The 18,158-nt window shown below is 37.2% G+C and overlaps 1 protein-coding gene across 3 annotated transcripts in view; it reads right to left on the bottom strand.

Moving 5' to 3' along the window:
* Positions 1 to 18,158, bottom strand: part of POLR3B (RNA polymerase III subunit B) — a 148,912-nt gene that overhangs the window by 84,086 nt on the left and 46,668 nt on the right. For all 3 annotated transcript variants that reach the window (XM_003778108.5, XM_003778109.3, XM_054527579.2), the window contains exons 11-12: positions 14,500 to 14,619; positions 9,518 to 9,652 (exon numbers count right to left, since the gene is read on the bottom strand). In XM_003778108.5, the coding sequence (XP_003778156.1) occupies positions 9,518 to 9,652; positions 14,500 to 14,619 (255 nt within the window). The remainder of the gene's footprint in view (positions 1 to 9,517; positions 9,653 to 14,499; positions 14,620 to 18,158) is intronic.

The following is an 18,158-nucleotide window of genomic DNA, read 5'->3' as shown; positions in this document are numbered from 1 at the left end:
CCCACCAAACTATGAGGTATGTATAATAAAATGGTTGTTGTTTTAAGCCACCATTTTAAGATAGCATGTAACAGAGTAACGCGTAACCAGAATGCCAGTTATATCAAGTTCATAAAAAAAAAAAAAAGCAAAACTAAATAGCTGGCTCACTACAAATAAAAAACAGGCAGACTTCTTCAGTAATATAACAGATATTATGCATACTAAATACTCCTATAAAATTAATTGTTAGTTTTTTCCCTTTGTACACATCTTTTTTCTTTGCAGTGGAAGAAAAAAGCTCAATATATTTGTGATCTAAGTTAAATAACAAAACATTAAAGTAATATGGGGGGCATATTTATACTAATTAATTTCTTAAAGAATTCTGAGGTTCAGTGAAGTATGTTTAAGCTAAAGATTTTCCAAATTCCATACTGACTATATTCCTGAATGTTTGTGATAGGTAGTTTTTTGACTCAGAATGAAGAAGGTATTCAAAGCAACTGAATCTTCTCCTCTAGCTAGTGCCAAAGAAGGAATTTCCTAAGTGGAATTGGATTTCATGCTTTTCCTTCTTTAAAGTTAAGACATGTCCTTCCACTTTTCTACTAAAACCAACTTTTCAGATAGAAAAGCCTGGATCTTGGATTTGAATTTACTATGTCAGAAGTGTTCTAAAAAGAAAACTTCCTCCTCTGAGAGCTTAATCCTTTCTTACAGTGAGACCCAGCAGTTTCACTCTTGGAAAGAAAGAATATGGGAATGGAAGCAGGTGCAGAGGGGTGAGAGGGGATGAAGAAGCCTATTCCAGCAACTTCCTGTGGAAACTGGCAAAAGGAACTTGAATAAGCATCCTGAACAGAATCGAATGCCCTTAACCTAAACAACAAAAGCTCAGCTCTATTTTAATTAGTCCCTTACACTTAGACACTTTTGTCTCAAATTATGACAAAGTTTTTTTGGATCCCAGCTGAATTTACTGTAGCCCCTTGATTCAAACACAAGGAAATGTCCTTGGTACTAAAGAAGTAAAAAGTAAGAGCAGAGTCAACAGAAATACTGCCTCATTATTAAATTTCCCTACTCCTAAAATTTCAGTTTAAAAGAAAAAATGCTGTCCAAGTTCACAGAGCAGTGAGAAACCACAAGGCCATCCACACAATACACCACATTATTTAGGTCAAAAGTAAAATGACTAAAAGGGAAGGAATGCTGGTGATAATATTCAATACCTTGCTAGCATAAGGCCTCTCAGCCTGTTTAAGACAGGAGCAGTAAAGAGCAAATCATATTTCGGGGAAAAATGCTGACAGCTCATCAATTGATTTTCAATGAAAATGCTAAAAAAATTAATAAAGAAGTTAAGCTGCTGAAATACAGTTTCACCAATTAGCTTAATGTCAGAGAATTCTAATTAGGCATCTTGAGATTGCTATTTAGTGTTTAAGCCTTCAGAGTGCCAAATTCTCCTTTTCACACAAACTGGTTGCAAAATTAAAGACATTAGGCAGCCTTAATTACATTATCAGAACAGCTGGGATTAGGCAATCTCTGAAGTCAAGACGGCATTCTTTTGTCATAGGGTGGAAATCCCTGGCTTTCCAGGGTGCCGGATTTTGGTGCCATTCCATATCTCACCCATACAAAGCAAGCTGCATTAGAAACAAAAAATCTGCAGACAAAGAATAGAGTAATGCTCAGCAAATAATGAACACATTACCGAAAAATAAAAGGTAGGTGAAAGATTAAGCCTGAAATCGGTAGGTTTTGCTAACACCTCTACTGGCGGCTGGCCTGCCAACCCTCTTGTGGCAGCAAGACTGAAGGAAAGCTCTGTGAACCTGCTTGGCCAGTGGAGACAACTCTGTTATCTAAAGCTGAAGCACATTTATGCTCCCTCATCCCATGGGGTGTGAAATTAGCAGCTATTGTTTTTACACATTTTTGCTAACACAATGCCTTTTATGTCTTTACATTGTTTATAAAGCTATGTTTTCTTGCACATGGGAACCCTCTTTTTAATTCTAATTTTTTAAGCAACAGGATCAGCTCTCCTTTCCCCCTCCTTACTCCATTCCTTATTCCTCTAAACAATCAACTTTTTTTTAATGGACTCATTTAACACCATGATTTTTCCCAAGTAAAAAATAGTAAAAATGGGATTGATGGTGAGGATACCCATAATTCCTTGCACAGTGGTCAATCTGAAGGTGGCCAAAAACCAAACTGCTAAGTAGTGGCCATTAACGAAACAGAGCTTCCTCAGTAGTCCAGATACTAATTTTTTTTTCTAGAACCTCAAATTACTATAATTTCATAATTCTAGTTTTTAAATTTTAGTTGTGGTACTATCTGCTGTGATCATCCCAGCTGCACTATCTCTCATCTGGAAAACTGCTACAGCTTCTAGCCGGCCCACTCTTGGCCTGTTCATCTCCACATCAGATCTTTCTAAACTAAAAATCAGATCATGTCACTCCCCTGACTAAAACTCTTCAATGGTCTTCTGCTGCGTGTAGAATTAAATCCAAGTGTCTTCCCATGGCACACAGGGCTCCAGACGATCCAGCCTCCACCTGGGTCTCCAGTGTCATTTCTTACCATCCTGACACCTCACTCACTCCAGCCACACTGACCCTCTATCAGTTCCTCCAGTCCCTAAATTCATTCCTGCCTTAGGAGATGTGAACTTGGTTGTGTCTCTTGCTGGAATGCAGTTTGCAAGGCTGCATGAGAGCAACTTCTCCTTATTCAAATATCGGCCTGCACAAACGTGGAAATAACGAGATGAATATAAATGGTTCCTGTCCTCAATGAGCTTACAATCTAAAAGGGGGAAGAAGCATGGAAGTAAAGAATTACATGTTAATTTAGCATGCAAATAAAGACTTGAATAAACTGCTACTGGTCTAAGGAAGACAGAGCAACTAACTGCACCTAGGAGGTCCCAGTTTCAGAGAGGGCTCAAAAGATGAATAAGGAGGAGCTCCTCTTTAGAGAGAGGGTGAAAGGGATATGAGGGAGGGGCAGCTTCGGTAGAAGGCATAACTCAAAGGAATAGAATGATAGAAGAGCATTATGGTATGTCTGAGAAGATATAAGTGCCTCACTTTGGCATGAGATGAGGCCGGAAAGGCACAGAGGGGCACGACCATCAAGGACCCTGCAGGCTCTGTGAAAGAATCCAAACATCCTTCTACAGAGGGAACTGTGCTTATGAATTCCACGGAGGAGTTTCAGGGGAAGGGGAAGGAGGCAGAGAACCCCTCTATCCCACCTCAACCAGAAAGGCTCAACTTTTACCTGTTTTAATATTGGGATTCCAACTGAGAGTTCATGCTTTAAAAACTTTGAAACCCACCAACAGTGTAAAAGGGTTCCTATTTCTCCACATCCTCTCCAGCACCTGTTGTTTCCTGACTTTTTAATGATTGCCATTCTAACTGGTGTGAGATGGTATCTCATTGTGGTTTTGATTTGCATTTCTCTGATGGCCAGTGATGGTGAGCATTTTTTCATGTGTTTTTTGGCTGCATAAATGTCTTCTTTTGAGAAGTGTCTGTTCATGTCCTTTGCCCACTTTTTGATGGGGTTGTTTGTTTTTTTCTTGTAAATTTGTTTGAGTTCATTGTAGATTCTGGATATTAGCTCTTTGTCAGATGAGTAGACTCTGGGACTGTTGTGGGGTGGGGGGAGGGGGGAGGGGGAGGGGGAGGGGGAGGGGGAGGGGGGAGGGATAGCATTGGGAGATATACCTAATGCTAGAAGACGAGTTAGTGGGTGCAGCACACCAGCATGGCTCATGTATACATATGTAACTAACCTGCACATTGTGCACATGTACCCTAAAACCTAAAGTATAATAATAATAAATAAATAAATAAATATATAAATAAATAAATAAATAAACTTCGAAACCTACATCTGAAGCTCAGGTCTGCTGTGGATGCTCCTGGGAAAAGGACCTGTGCTTCACCTAATCACACAGAGAATGCTCAGGAATGTGCTGGGATTGCTTTGTACCAAGTGAATAGGCAGGCACATGGCCAGAGCCTCCAGACAGATGGGAGGGGCAGCCAAGAACAAGAGAAGGCACATGGAGGATTCAAATGTACTGATGCTGTGTTCATTCTTAAACTGAATGGGAATATACAAGTATTTGCTTTATGAGACTTAATGCACACACATTATATATAGTGGTGTGTATGCAATTTCTCATAACTAAAAAGCACATACACAAACAGGTATATGTCAATTTCTGCAGCAACAGACACATTTAACTGATTAAATTCCCCCTTAAGTCAAAGGGCTTGGCAGTAATGGTCAAATAACATTCTCGGACATTACTGCTTTGAAAATCTGTTTCAAACTAATGACAACAAACCATTCCTTTATATAATTTCTTCTGAACTTGCAAAACCTGACTCCAAACTTGCCCATGACAAAGATCCCCAAGGAAGCCCCACTAAGCATAAATTCACAGAGTCCTGAATAGTTTTCAGGACAAGAGCTTCCAATGGTTTAACTTTAAACTGCCAGTTAATAAAGATATTTGTATATGCATAGAGTGTCTCTGGAAGGATAGAGGACAGTATAGGAAAAGTGACTTTCTGGAAAGGAGAACTGGGGAACTGAGTCAGATGGAAAGGAGGGTCAGAGGTGGGTCACTTTTCACTACAAACCTTTTTGTTTAAAATTCTTTTTGCTATGCTATTTTTTTTAAATGTTTACTAAGAATGACTTCTGCTATTTTACAATATTTATTATTTTTACTGCTAATATTACTTTTTAAAAATCATAACACTTTTTTAAAAAATTAAAGATATTTGTTTAAATTGGTAAAATAAATGAATAACCATCAGAATAACAAAAGAAGTGTCTTGGGCTTTGCAAAATTTCATTCTAGGCCAGTGGTATCATTCACAGATACATATCTCCTGGGAATATTCCAGGAGACTCAGAAAGTAGTACCTCTAATTAGGAGCATGCTAGTGCTTTATACAACCATATCCCTAAGTTACCATATCTTTAGTTATTAAGGAAACTTGGCATCCTCTTTCCATCAACCATACCATCATCCCTCTGTGACAACCACACAGACTGATCTCATAAGTAGAATTGTCACCAACACATAGACTCTAAATTCCTAAAAGATGATTTGGCTGACACATCATTCCCTAACTTGATATCTTCCATTAACCACATTACATCTCACTGTAGTGACCTCACTGCTTTCAGAGGGAGCCATTCAAATAGCCTAAGCACAAGAGTGAGAAGATCGTATTTGTGTGTTGAAATAATTTTATTAGCACTGTGGAAGATGAATGGAGTTGGGGTGAAGCTAAGAACAGAGACACTTGTTAGGAGGTTACACTGAAGTTTAAGGCCTGTGCTCTAACAGTTACACTGGAAATAAATTAGAGATATATTTAGGAAGTGGCACAGGCAGGATTTGATGATTTGATGAACCTGATGTGTAGACTGAAGGAACAGAAAGAGTCTGGAGTGACATAGAGGTTCGTAGCTCAGCGGCATGGGTAGATGGCACTGTTAACTGATTAAGACATCAAATGAAGAAAGAATATCAGAATTAAAAGGGGGCTTTAAAGTAAACTATTTTAGAACATGTAATTAATTGATTCATTACTACAACAAATATGTGATGAACATTATATCTGGGGCATCTTATTAGTTGCTAAGTTTAGTAAGATGAACAAGAAAGATACAGTCTCTGTCCTCACGAAGCTTCAAGTCTACTGTGAAAATGAAGGGACCTCTGCTGCTTGCAGCATACTGGGTTGGATTCTCTGAGGAGTCTGGTTACTACAATACGACTAGATTCTGGATAAAACATATTAAAAATGAGGTGAAGCCATGGTAGGGAGTAGGGAGCAATAAGCAAACCCAAATGGCAGAGTTGCCCTGAGAATAAATACTGATATCAGCTTAGGGACCTGGAGACTAAATCAGAGTTCAGTGACAAGATGAAGGATGTGAACTCAAAACTCATCATCCTCAGAATCATGTAAGAAGACTTAGAAATTCCAGGTCAGCACTATTCCCTGCAAAAGAAAATACATATCCCCAAAAGAAAATATCCCTAGAATAACACCCAGGATTGGAGCTCAATTAAATATGAGTTCATAAACAAAGATCACTGAACTCACAAGGAACCAATCTACCTTGAGTAAGAGTAATCAAAAACAACTAACTCAGCAGCTTTAGAACATTAGATACTGGAATTACTATATTTCACTGATTGGAATTTTTTTTTTTTAACTTTTGTATCCCATTCTGAACATGGGATACATCTTAACACTTAGCACTGTGTCACAATTTAACTGGTGATGTGTTTTATTTCTTAGTGGAAATAAAAATAGTGGTCCACCTGATAATTAATGGCATATTAGATTCTAGATGCTAAAATACAGTTATCAGATATGGAATTAAAAAAAGCTATGTAAATCTATGAAGAAATAAAAAATACACACAAAATAAGATGATCAAAGTGACCACAAAATCATTCTTCTAACTTTTCTGAATGTTTCAGAATTTTCATCATAAAATGTAAAACCAACAAATTACCAAAATATGTGAAAAAGACTTCTATAAAAGTAAACAACAAAAAACTTAAGTACTGAACATGGCTGGATAGAAAATGAACTAAGAGCTAAATTAGAAAAACAATCGCACAGAATGCAGTAAAGGAACAAAGAGAATAGAAAAAAGAGAATAGAAAAAAGGGAGAATAGGCAACACTTGAAGAGATAATAGCTGAGAATTTTTCTGAACTGATTAAAGACATTAATCCTTGGGTAGCAGGAACATGCACACACCAAGCAAAAAAAATAAAAGAAATTCACACCAAGGCATATCATAAAGAAAACTGCAGAATAACAAAAGCCAAAAGAAGATCTTAAAAGTACCTAGAGAGATAAGACAGAACACCTGTGAAGGAACTACAATGGTTCTGTGCCATTCAAGGTACGGTATACATCATTCATCTAATCCCATAACAATCCTATAAGGTACATGGCATGAACCCCATTTTTACAGACAGGGAATCTGAGGCAGAAGGAGGTGAAATATTTGCCTAAAGTAAAAAAATAAAAACAAACAAATAAACTAGTAAATGGTGGGAGATAATATCTCCACCACCAAATGGTGAGAGATAATAAATATCAATCTAGAATTGTACATCTAACAAAATTCTCACTCTAAAGGCCTAAACTTAAGAGCTAAAACTATAAAACTTTTAGAAGAAAACATTGTGGAAATCAAGACACTGAATTTGGCTATAATTTCATGAATATGACACCAAAAGCACTGGCAACAAGAGAAAATAAAGACAAATAGGACTCTTTCAAAATTAAGAACTGTTGTACATCAAAGGACACTGTCAAGAAAGCGAAACAACAACCTACAGAATGGGAGAAAATAATTGCAAATCATATATCTGATATATGTATGTATCCAGAATATACCAAGAACTCCTACAACTCAACAACAAGAAAAAAAATTTTTAAATGGGCAAAAGACTTGAATAGACATTTCTTCAAAGAAGGTGTATAAATGACCAACAGGCACATAAAAAGATGTTCAACATCATCAGTTTTTAGTGAAATGCAAATCAAAGTAGTAAAAAGGACACTTGTTTACAGTATGAGAGCTGAAACAAGAAGGAAGAACACTGCCTTGTTAGACTGCAAGTAGGAACATGTGTAGTGACTCAAATTTTTTGCAGCTCTGCATATGCCTGCAAATGGCCAATAAAATGCCGCTGAGTACAGATTTGGAGGTTGAAAATACATTTTAGCAAGTAGACAAAATTGCAAATATGCATAATGTGGCTCAACTGTATAAACTGAACGAAATATTAGATAAAACAACTACTTGAAATGCATTGCAGAGTATCAGGAAGCAGAAAGAAACTGAGGAAAAGGAATGCTTATCAAAAGCAAATGGTTCTGAGTGAGTTTCCTGTTTTATGGCTTTTCACCTAAGGGCAGGCAGTGATCCTTGTCAAATCAGAAGGCTAAAACATGAGAAAGTAAGTTGCAGTCTTACTGGATTGAAGAACCAAAAGAAAAAGATCTGAGCTACCTCAACAGCTAGAATGTAAGTGAGGAAATTCCAAATTCCACATTTAAACTCTGTCTAAATCCCCAATTGACCCCAGCTACGACTGAAAGAACTAAATGAATATTTCAGCTGATGTTTGCTGCAAGAAGGCAGGATTCAGAGGTTTTCAGCCAAGTTCAGAGGGTCTTAAAACAAAAACAAAAAACTAGGACACACTTTAGAGGAATACAGCAGAATCCAGAGCCTCCACAACTTATCCACAATGTCTATCAGGTTGCAATCCAAAATTATTAGACATAAGAAGAAACAGAAAAACATGAGCCACATTCAATAGAAAAGCTAATGAAGAGAATGACCCACAAGTGAATGAGACGTTGAAATTAGCAGCAAAAGTTTTAAAGTAGCTATTACAATACAAGGATGTAAATAAAAATATGCTTGTGATGGATGAACAAATACGAAATCTCTGTAGAGAAATAGAAGCTATCAAAAATACCTAAATGAAATTTCTAAAACAGAAAAATACAATATCTAAACTAAAAAATTAACTGGAGCTTTTTAGATACTTGCTAGCCAAAGATTTTTGGATGCTTGCTAGCCAGCTGAAGGAGATACACACTCTTGAAATAAAATGTCATTTATCGGCTAAGACTTAAAATGAGATTAGAGATATCCTCACTAACCTACCTCTACCATGTCACCAAAACAATCAGCGGATTGTTTCCTTGATTATTGTCTCTCTCCCTCCCACTGAGACTACAAGGAGTAAGAGAAAAGGGGCTTTTGTCTGTCTTACTCCCTCTTATATAACTAGTACTTAGGAGTATGCCTAGAACATAATAGGTGTTTAGTAAATGTTTGTTAACTGAATAAATGATATTACTTAAAGTCATACTTCACTTTGTATATTATACAGAATGAGGGTAAACATCCCAACAAAAGATATAGGTCATGTACTATTAACATTTAAAGAATTAGGCTGGGCATGGTGGCTCATGCCTGTAATCCCAGCACTTTGGGAGGCCGAGGTGGGCAGACCACCTGAGGTCGGGAGCTGGAGACCAGCCTGACCAACATGGAGAAACCCCATCTCTACCAAAAATACAAAATTAGCTGGGAACGGTGGCACATGTCTGTAATCACAGCTACTCAGGAGGCTGAGGCAGGAGAATCGCTTGAACCCAGGATGCCAAGGTTGCAGTGAGCTGAGATCATGCCATTGCACTCCAGCCTGGGCAACCAGAGCAAAACTCCGTCTCAAAAGAAAAAAAAAAGAAAGAATTAATGTTTTTATAGTTAAAGGAATTCTAGGAGATAATAAGTCAGGTATGAAATGTTTATACTTCAAACCTACAAACTATATTTCATTCAAATGTTTCTTCTTATGTGAAATGAAAACCAAATTAATTTTCATTAAGGAAAATAAGATTTCTGACATAAAATATTAAATCACCTGTCCTGCCAATTCCAGTCGCTTGTTACCATAATAATCTCTGTCGTCAACTTTATTATCTCCTTGGGCCAGAATAACTCTTCGCACCATCACTGCAGTATAGATACATTTGGCTCGGAAATTGAATTCCTTAACCTGTAAGTCAGAAATTGGAGAAAAATTTTGAGAAAATGGACATTAAAATTTAACGTATCTCAAGAAAAGTATCAATACTATAACATTTAACTAAGAAAATACTGAATTGTTAAGATTCTCTCCATTCAAATAAATTCAACTAGTCTGGAAACTTCCTGAGCTGAGATGATGACTTTTCATCATTGTCCTCAGTAACCTGTGAGTACCTTTGTGTCAAAGATGACTACATAAACTTCTTCCCTTCCTATAAACTTCATGCCATTCCTTCATTAAAGGTGGAATCTATCACTCCCTTGGGATTGGCCTATGATTAGTTTAACCAAGAGAATACAGCTGAAATGATACCAGCCAATTCCAGAATTAATCTTTAAGTCAACTGGCAGTTTCCTCTTCCTTTCTCTTAGAGTCCTGAGACACTAAAGTCCAGAACACTCTGTTATGCAGAGAGAGAGGCTACATTTCATTTAGTAAAATCCCAATGAAATGGAAAATCAAGGAGGGGCCAGAGATATGAGTGAAGATGCCATCTTGAATGTCCAGCCCAGGTGAGCTTCCAGATGACTCTAACCTCAGCTGCTATCTGTCTGCAACTTTGTAAGAGACCTGAAACGAGAACTCCCTCCTCCACCTTAAGTTAAGCCCAGTCAAACCACAGAATCATGAGATACACAATAAACAGTTACATTAAGCCATTAAGTTTTAGAATTGTTTGTCATGCAGTGATAACAAGAATTGTACTAACATGTTGTCTGGCATGCAACAAATATCTGCCAAATGAACAGATGAATGAATTTGTAGCAAATGTTCTAGTCAATCTTCTCTAGCAGAAACACTGAAACCCATATGAATGAATCTGGCTCAATCACAGTAAGTTGACTCAGAACTGATAAAATAATTGCACTGGTTTGTTTGGAGAGACAAAAAAACTGAAGTAGATCCTACATCTAAAAAGGCAAATTTTGAGACTGTACCCTGAGCTTCTGCCAATTCCAAGGAGCATTTATAGGCTTTTCCACAGATGATACATACTATTATAAAATTTCCTTCTTACTTACCTTAATCATTTAGTAAAATCCCAATGAAATCTCTTTTATAAAGTTTATCACTATGACAATAAATCAATAGATTGCATTCAAAAAAAAACAAGCAAGCATTCTCCTTCATACATTTTGTTGTTGCTGCTAAGTAATTTCACTAAATAATGTAGGATGTTAGAATTCTGTATGTGTTTCAAATACTCCATTTTCCTTCAAAGGAAGTTTTATTTCTTCTCTAGGTCAATTTACTCTCTATTACTGAGAACTTTGGAATGTGTTAAAAGAAATGTGTTTGAAAGTGGTAAAAGAAAAAGTAGCCCTAAAAGCTACTTTGTTATCTTGTACCCACAAAACAATTACATCAATAAGAAGCTCTTTAAAAAGAAAAAGCTCTTGCCCATCCTCAAAAAAAAAAAACAACAACAAAAAAAACAAACCCTCTTACAATCATAACACCAGTTACCACAAAACCAAGCAGAAAAACTCAGTGTCTGGGCAGCTATAAGTAATTTACATTTTCAGTTGCTATTTCAAAAGCTGTATGGTCCTCCATTTAAGTACATATGATTTACATTTTATTGTTCTAATCTTAATGTGGCAAGTTACATGGAACATCTAACTCTTCTAGTTGTAGTTATCTTTCTTGTTAATGAGAAAAATAAAGCAAACTTTCACTAACAAAATTTTCAATTTCCAACAAAGCCCATTTCACATTTTCCTTTTGCATAAACACTGGTAGTAGATTCTCCCAAGACATTTATAAGTAGAAATAAATATGGATATTTACAGAAAATGCCCCTACTGAACTGTATAATGCCACTCAATTAGAGGTACAGTCCATCACCCCCTTGGGATTGAACTCTAACTCATTTCACTCCCCTTTTTAATGACTATATGCTGGAAAGCAAACCCTAGGTCTAAATTGAAATGAGTTAATACTTAGCACATTTTTCCAGGACTGTTCCCAGAGTCATATGGTGAGTGGTGATCTTCTCAATCTAGCAGCAGGTAACACTTTTTAGGAGAAAGCTAAGAGTAGTTCAGATACTCCTTTGTGGGATACTAACCTGTGGATTATCTGAAAGAAGGGGAGAAAAAAGGACTAACAAACGAACCCAGAATGCTGAAACAGAATTGTTGCCTATTTCAGAACTCTGGAGACCTTTTAATGCTACATTAGAGGAAAGAGTGGTCCGGGACTTCAGCATCTTGGAGCCTTACCACTCTTAGGGCAGTAGTTTCTAAACTTTAGCATGCATTAGAATCATCCGGAGGGCTTGTTAAGACACAGATTACTGGGACCCACCCCTAGGGTTTCTGATTTAGTAGGTACAGTTCAAGTATTTCTTACAAGTCCCCTGGTGATGCAGATGCTACTAGTCCAGGGAATGCTCTTTGAGAACCACAGTCCCCAAGGAACTGAAAGGCCAGGATACCAAGACAAAGGCCTCTGCAGGCCCACCCTCAAGGACAAGCACTGAGAACTACTGAATATCTGTCCATGTTTTTCCCTCTACACAGACACACCTAAACAATACTTTCCAAATGCTAGTCATTGAAGTTCCACCATCACAAATATCAGCATATCTCTGTAGTACTTATTTATGTAATACGTCTAATCATCTTTAAACAACCAATTTTAAGCTAAGCTTCATCCTATGCAATAATACCATAAAATCACATATATCACAAAAATGGATTTGATGTGCTAGTTGTATTCTTTCTAATAAGTATGTAATTACTTACATAAAAAATGACCCTGTATCACTGAAAATCACCCTTTATATCACACTTAGGTAAATACTGTCCAAAACAATTCTGGAAAACAAAGATCTTTTCCCTGATCCATCTATTCTGACTTTATTCCTCACTGGATTATGTATAACCAAGCTTTTAAAATGGTAATTTAGGTTCCATGCAACCACAGAAAAGTACAAATGATTTTTTTTTTTTTTTTTGAGTCGGAGTTTTGCTCTTGTTGCCAGGCTGGAGTGCAATGGTGTGATCTTGGCTCACTGCTACCTCCGCCTCCCAGTTTCAAGCAATTCTCCTGCCTCAGCCTCCCAAGTAGCTGGGATTACAGGCATGCGCCACCACACCTGGCTAATTTTGTGTTTTTAGTAGAGATGGGGTTTCTCCATATTGGTCAGGCTGGTCTCGAACTCCCGACCTCAGGTGATCTGCCTGCCTCAGCCTCCCAAAGTGCTGGGATTACAGGTGTGAGCCACTGTGCCCAGCCTATCTTTATCAGTCTAACTAAACAAATGTTAATATCGGCAGGACTCTATCAACTACAGCTCTTTAATTAACTCAACATTCTTCTCAGTTATAGTGTGAAGGTAAGTGTAGCTCCTGAGAGCTACATGGGGAGCTGTGGAAAATACAGAGCTTTACGTATATTATATCTCCGAATCATCACAAGAACCCTGCAAGAAAGTGGAATTACTTTTATTATAAAGATGAGAAAACTGAAGCTTAGAAAAGTTCAGATTTGCCCAAAGTTCATCAGTTAGGATGTAAGAAACCAGGATTTGAACAATTACGTCTCAGGCTCCAAAAGCCTTTGTTGTTTCTACTATCCATTTTTGCTATTTTAAGTTTCAGACTCTTCCAATCATCCAAAAGAGCTTAAAATTCAGTTCCGACCCAGCTTTAACATTCAGAATTTTCTAATTATTTGGATTAAATCAAGGACATGCACAAATGGTAGCCAAGGGGCAGAATGAGAGGCCTGTATTATTTGGATTGAAGGGTGTTTTAATACAGGAAAATCGGATCTGGATGCATTCAGGTGGTTACTCTCGACTTCCACAGATCCCATGACCTTCCATTATTTTACAGTCAGCCCCTGAAGGTAGTGTTTGCAACCCTTGAAAAAGATTATTCATGGATGGAACACATGGTAACTCATTACAAACCAGACTATTTAGTTAACAAGATAGTCTAACAAATAATAATTCCATAACTTAGTAAGAGTAGCATATACATTAAATGGGAAGAAAATTGAGGGCTGCCTCTTGCCAACACCCCACATGCCAATATGGTTGATCTCTGTTTAATAATAAATTAACAAAAAATAAATATTACATACTAGTTCAAGGCCAGAAGATAGGTTCTAACCCTTACTCTTACCGCTAACCAGCTGGGTGACAACGCAAATCATCTAGCATGTTTGGATCAGAGAATCTTCACAGTAAGTGAAGGAGGCTGGATAATGTGAACTTTAAATTCAAGGTCTAGAAGATGAACTCATCCAGTAAACATTTTTAAAACTATCTGTTGTGGTGATGGTTGTACAATAATGTGAATGTACTTAAGTCCAGAAAATCGTACACTTAAAACGGTAAACTTTATGTTATGCATATTTTACCATTAAGCATATTTTACTATACAATAAGCATAAGCATATTTTACATAAGCAATTTTAACATACAATAAAAAATATGTATGGGCAAGGCACTGTAAGCTTATTTTAATTTATTTATAAAACATGTAAGACACCATCTCTGTCCTTCAAAACCATGAAATCTAGTAGCAGTACTAATATATGTATGAATATTAAAATAAAAATAATTTAAGACTGAAAGAATAACCGCAAGAGAATAAACATGATGATGGTGATACAGCTAACATTCTCCGAGTATAAACAAACTGCTGATAATGGAAGGTTATTTCTGATGGGGCAATACAGTCCTCTTTAGAATTTTCTCTTGAGGAATTAGACTTTAAATAAGGTAATCTTATCAGAGTTCTTTAACAGGAATTCACAGACCCCACAGTCCTTATTCACAATAACAAAGTGTTACTCACTGGGACATGGGTCAGAATGGTGGAAGCCAGGAGCTCTCTTGCTTCTTCTATTTTGGTTTTCTTTGGTCCACCTCCCCACATCCTTTGCCTTCTTACTTTGTTCCCTATATATTTTAATGCCTATAAAAAACAGATTACAATAATGTTTGAATGACATCACTGGAGGTAGTTTAGCAAGCACCTAACCACACGTACAGTATGAGCAAAAGAGATAAAGACCCTGGTTATAGAGAAAGCTGTACTGGGTCTAGTCGAAAATCAATGTTTATTATAAATCAATGCCAAAAAGCATAGCATACTGCCTAATACACTGGTTCCCTTTTTTTTCTTACTAAAAAAAAAGATATATTGTCATTGTAGGAAATTTAGAAAATACAGACACAAGTAAAATATATTTGTGTGTGTGTGTAGACATATAGCAGTCATCAGTCCTTCACCCAGAGAAAACCACAGGTAAATTTTATAGTAGTATTTTTTTAAAATTATTATTATACTTTAAGTTTTAGGGTACATGTGCACAATGTGCAGGTCAGTTACATATGTATACATGTGCCATACTGGTGTGCTGCACCCATTAACTCGTCATTTAGCATTAGGTATATCTCTTAAATGCTATCCCTCCCCGCTCCCCCAACCCGACAACAGTCCCCAGAGTGTGATGTTCCCCACCCTGTGTCCATGTGTTCTCATTGTTCAATTCCCATCTATGAGTGAGAACATGTGGTGTTTGGTTTTTTGTCCTTGCGACAGTTTACTGAGAATGATGATTTCCAATTTCATCCATGGCCCTACAAAGGACATGAACTCATCATTTTTTATGGCTGCAGAGTATTCCATGGTGTATATGTGCCACATTTTCTTAATCCAGTCTATCATTGTTGGACATTTGGGTTGGTTCCAAGTCTTTGCTATTGTGAATAGCGCCGCAGTAAACATACGTGTGCATGTGTCTTTACAGCAGCATGATTTATAATCCTTTGGGTATATAACCAGTAATGGGATGGCTGGGTCAAATGGTATTTCTAGTTCTAGATCCCTGAGGAATTGTCACACTGACTTCCACAATGGTTGAACTAGTTTACAGTCCCACCAACAGTGTAAAAGTGTTCCTATTTCTCCACATCCTCTCCAGCACCTGTTGTTTCCTGACTTTTTAATGATCGCCATTCTAATTGGTGTGAGATGGTATCTCATTGTGGTTTTGATTTGCATTTCTCTGATGGCCAGTGATGATGAGCATTTTTTCATGTGTCTTTTGGCTGCATAAATGTATTCTTTTGAAAAGTGTCTGTTCATATCCTTTGCCCACTTTTTGATGGGGTTGTTTTTTTCTTGTAAATTTGTTTGAGTTCATCGTAGATTCTGGATATTAGCCCTTTATCAGATGAGTAGGTTGCGAAAATTTTCTCCCATTTTGAAGGTTGCCTGTTCACTCTGATGGTAGTTTCTTTTGCTGTGCAGAAGCTCTTGAGTTTAATTAGATCCCATTTGTCAATTCTGGCTTTTGTTGCCATTGCTTTTGGTGTTTTAGACATGAAGTCCTTGCCCATGCCTATGTCCTGAATGGTAATGCCTAGGTTTTCTTCTAGGGTTTTTACGGTTTTCGGTCTAACGTTTAAGTCTTTAATCCATCTTGAATTAATTTTTGTATAAGGTGTAAGGAAGGGATCCAGTTTCAGCTTTCTACATATGGCTAGCCAGTTTTCCCAGCACCATTTATTAAATAGGGAATCCTTTCCCCATTGCTTGTTTTTCTCAGGTTTGTCAAAGATCAGATAGTTGTAGATATGCGGCGTTATTTCTGAGGGCTCTGCTCTGTTCCATTGATCTATATCTCTGTTTTGGTACCAGTACCATGCTGTTTTGGTTACTGTAGCCTTGTAGTATAGTTTGAAGTCAGGTAGTGTGATGCCTCCAACTTTGTTCTCGAGCTTAGGATTGACTTCGCGATGTGGGCTCTTTTTTGGTTCCATATGAACTTTAAAGTAGTTTTTTCCAATTCTGTGAAGAAAGTCATTGGTAGCTTGATGGGGATGGCATTGAATCTATAAATTACCTTGGGCAGTGTGGCCATTTTCACGATATTGATTCTTCCTACCCATGAGCATGGAATGTTCTTCCATTTGTTTGTATCCTCTTTTATTTCATTGAGCAGTGGTTTGTAGTTCTCCTTGAAGAGGTCCTTCACGTCCCTTGTAAATTGGATTCCTAAGTATTTTATTCTCTTTGAAGCAATTGTGAATGGGAGTTCACTCATGATTTGGCTCTCTGTTTGTCTGTTATTGGTGTATAAGAATGCTCGTGATTTTTGTACATTGATTTTGTATCCTGAGACTTTGCTGAAGTTGCTTATCAGCTTAAGGAGATTTTGGGCTGAGACAATGGGGTTTTCTAGATATACAATCATGTCATCTGCAAACAGGGACAATTTGACTTCCTCTTTTCCTAATTGAATACCCTTTATTTCCTTCTCCTGCCTGATTGCCCTGGCCAGAAATTCCAACACTATGTTGAATAGGAGTGGTGAGAGAGGGCATCCCTGTCTTGTGCCAGTTTTCAAAGGGAATGCTTCCAGTTTTTGCCCATTCAGTATGATATTGGCTGTGGGTTTGTCATAAATAGCTCTTATTATTTTGAGACATGTCCAATCAATACCTAATTTATTCAGAGTTTTTAGCATGAAGGTTGTTGAATTTTGTCAAAAGCCTTTTCTGCATCTATTGAGATAATCATGTGGGTTTTGTCTTTGGTTCTGTTTATATGCTGGATTACATTTATTGATTTGCGTATATTGAACCAGCCTTGCATCCCAGGGATGAAGCCCACTTGATCATGGTGGATAAGCTTTTTGATGTGCTGCTGGATTCGGTTTGCCAGTATTTTATTGAGGATTTTTGCATCAATGTTCATCAAGGATATTGGTGTAAAATTCTCTTTTTGGTTGTGTCTCTGCCCGGCTTTGGTATCAGGATGATGCTGGCCTCATAAAATGAGTTAGGGAGGATTCCCTCTTTTTCTATTGATTGGAATAGTTTCAGAAGGAATGGTACCAACTCCTCCTTGTACCTCTGGTAGAATTCGGCTGTGAATCCATCTGGTCCTGGACTCTTTTTGGTTGGTAAGCTATTGATTATTGCCACAATTCCAGCTCCTGTTATTGGTCTATTCAGAGATTCAACTTCTTCCTGGTTTAGACTTGGGAGAGTGTATGTGTCGAAAAATTTATCCATTTCTTCTAGATTTTCTAGTTTATTTGCATAGAGGTGTTTGTAGTATTCTCTGATGGTAGTTTGTATTTCTGTGGGATCGGTGGTGATATACCCTTTATCATTTTTTATTGCATCTATTTGATTCTTCTCTTGTGTTTTCTTTATTAGTCTTGCTAGCGGTCTATCAATTTTGTTGATCCTTTCAAAAAACCAGCTCCTGGATTCATTAATTTTTTGAAGGGTTTTTTTTTTGTCTCTATTTCCTTCAGTTCTGCTCTGATTTTAGTTATTTCTTGCCTTCTGCTAGCTTTTGAAAGTGTTTGCTCTTGCTTTTCTAGTTCTTTTAATTGTGATGTTAGGGTGTCAATTTTGGATCTTTCCTGCTTTCTCTTGTGGGCATTTAGTGCTATAAATTTCCCTCTACACACTGCTTTGAATGTGTCCCAGAGA

Source organism: Pongo abelii, chromosome 10 (genome assembly GCF_028885655.2).
Source record: "Pongo abelii isolate AG06213 chromosome 10, NHGRI_mPonAbe1-v2.0_pri, whole genome shotgun sequence".
NCBI classification, from domain to species: Eukaryota; Metazoa; Chordata; class Mammalia; order Primates; family Hominidae; genus Pongo; species Pongo abelii.
This window is presented reverse-complemented; position numbering and strand designations above follow the sequence as displayed.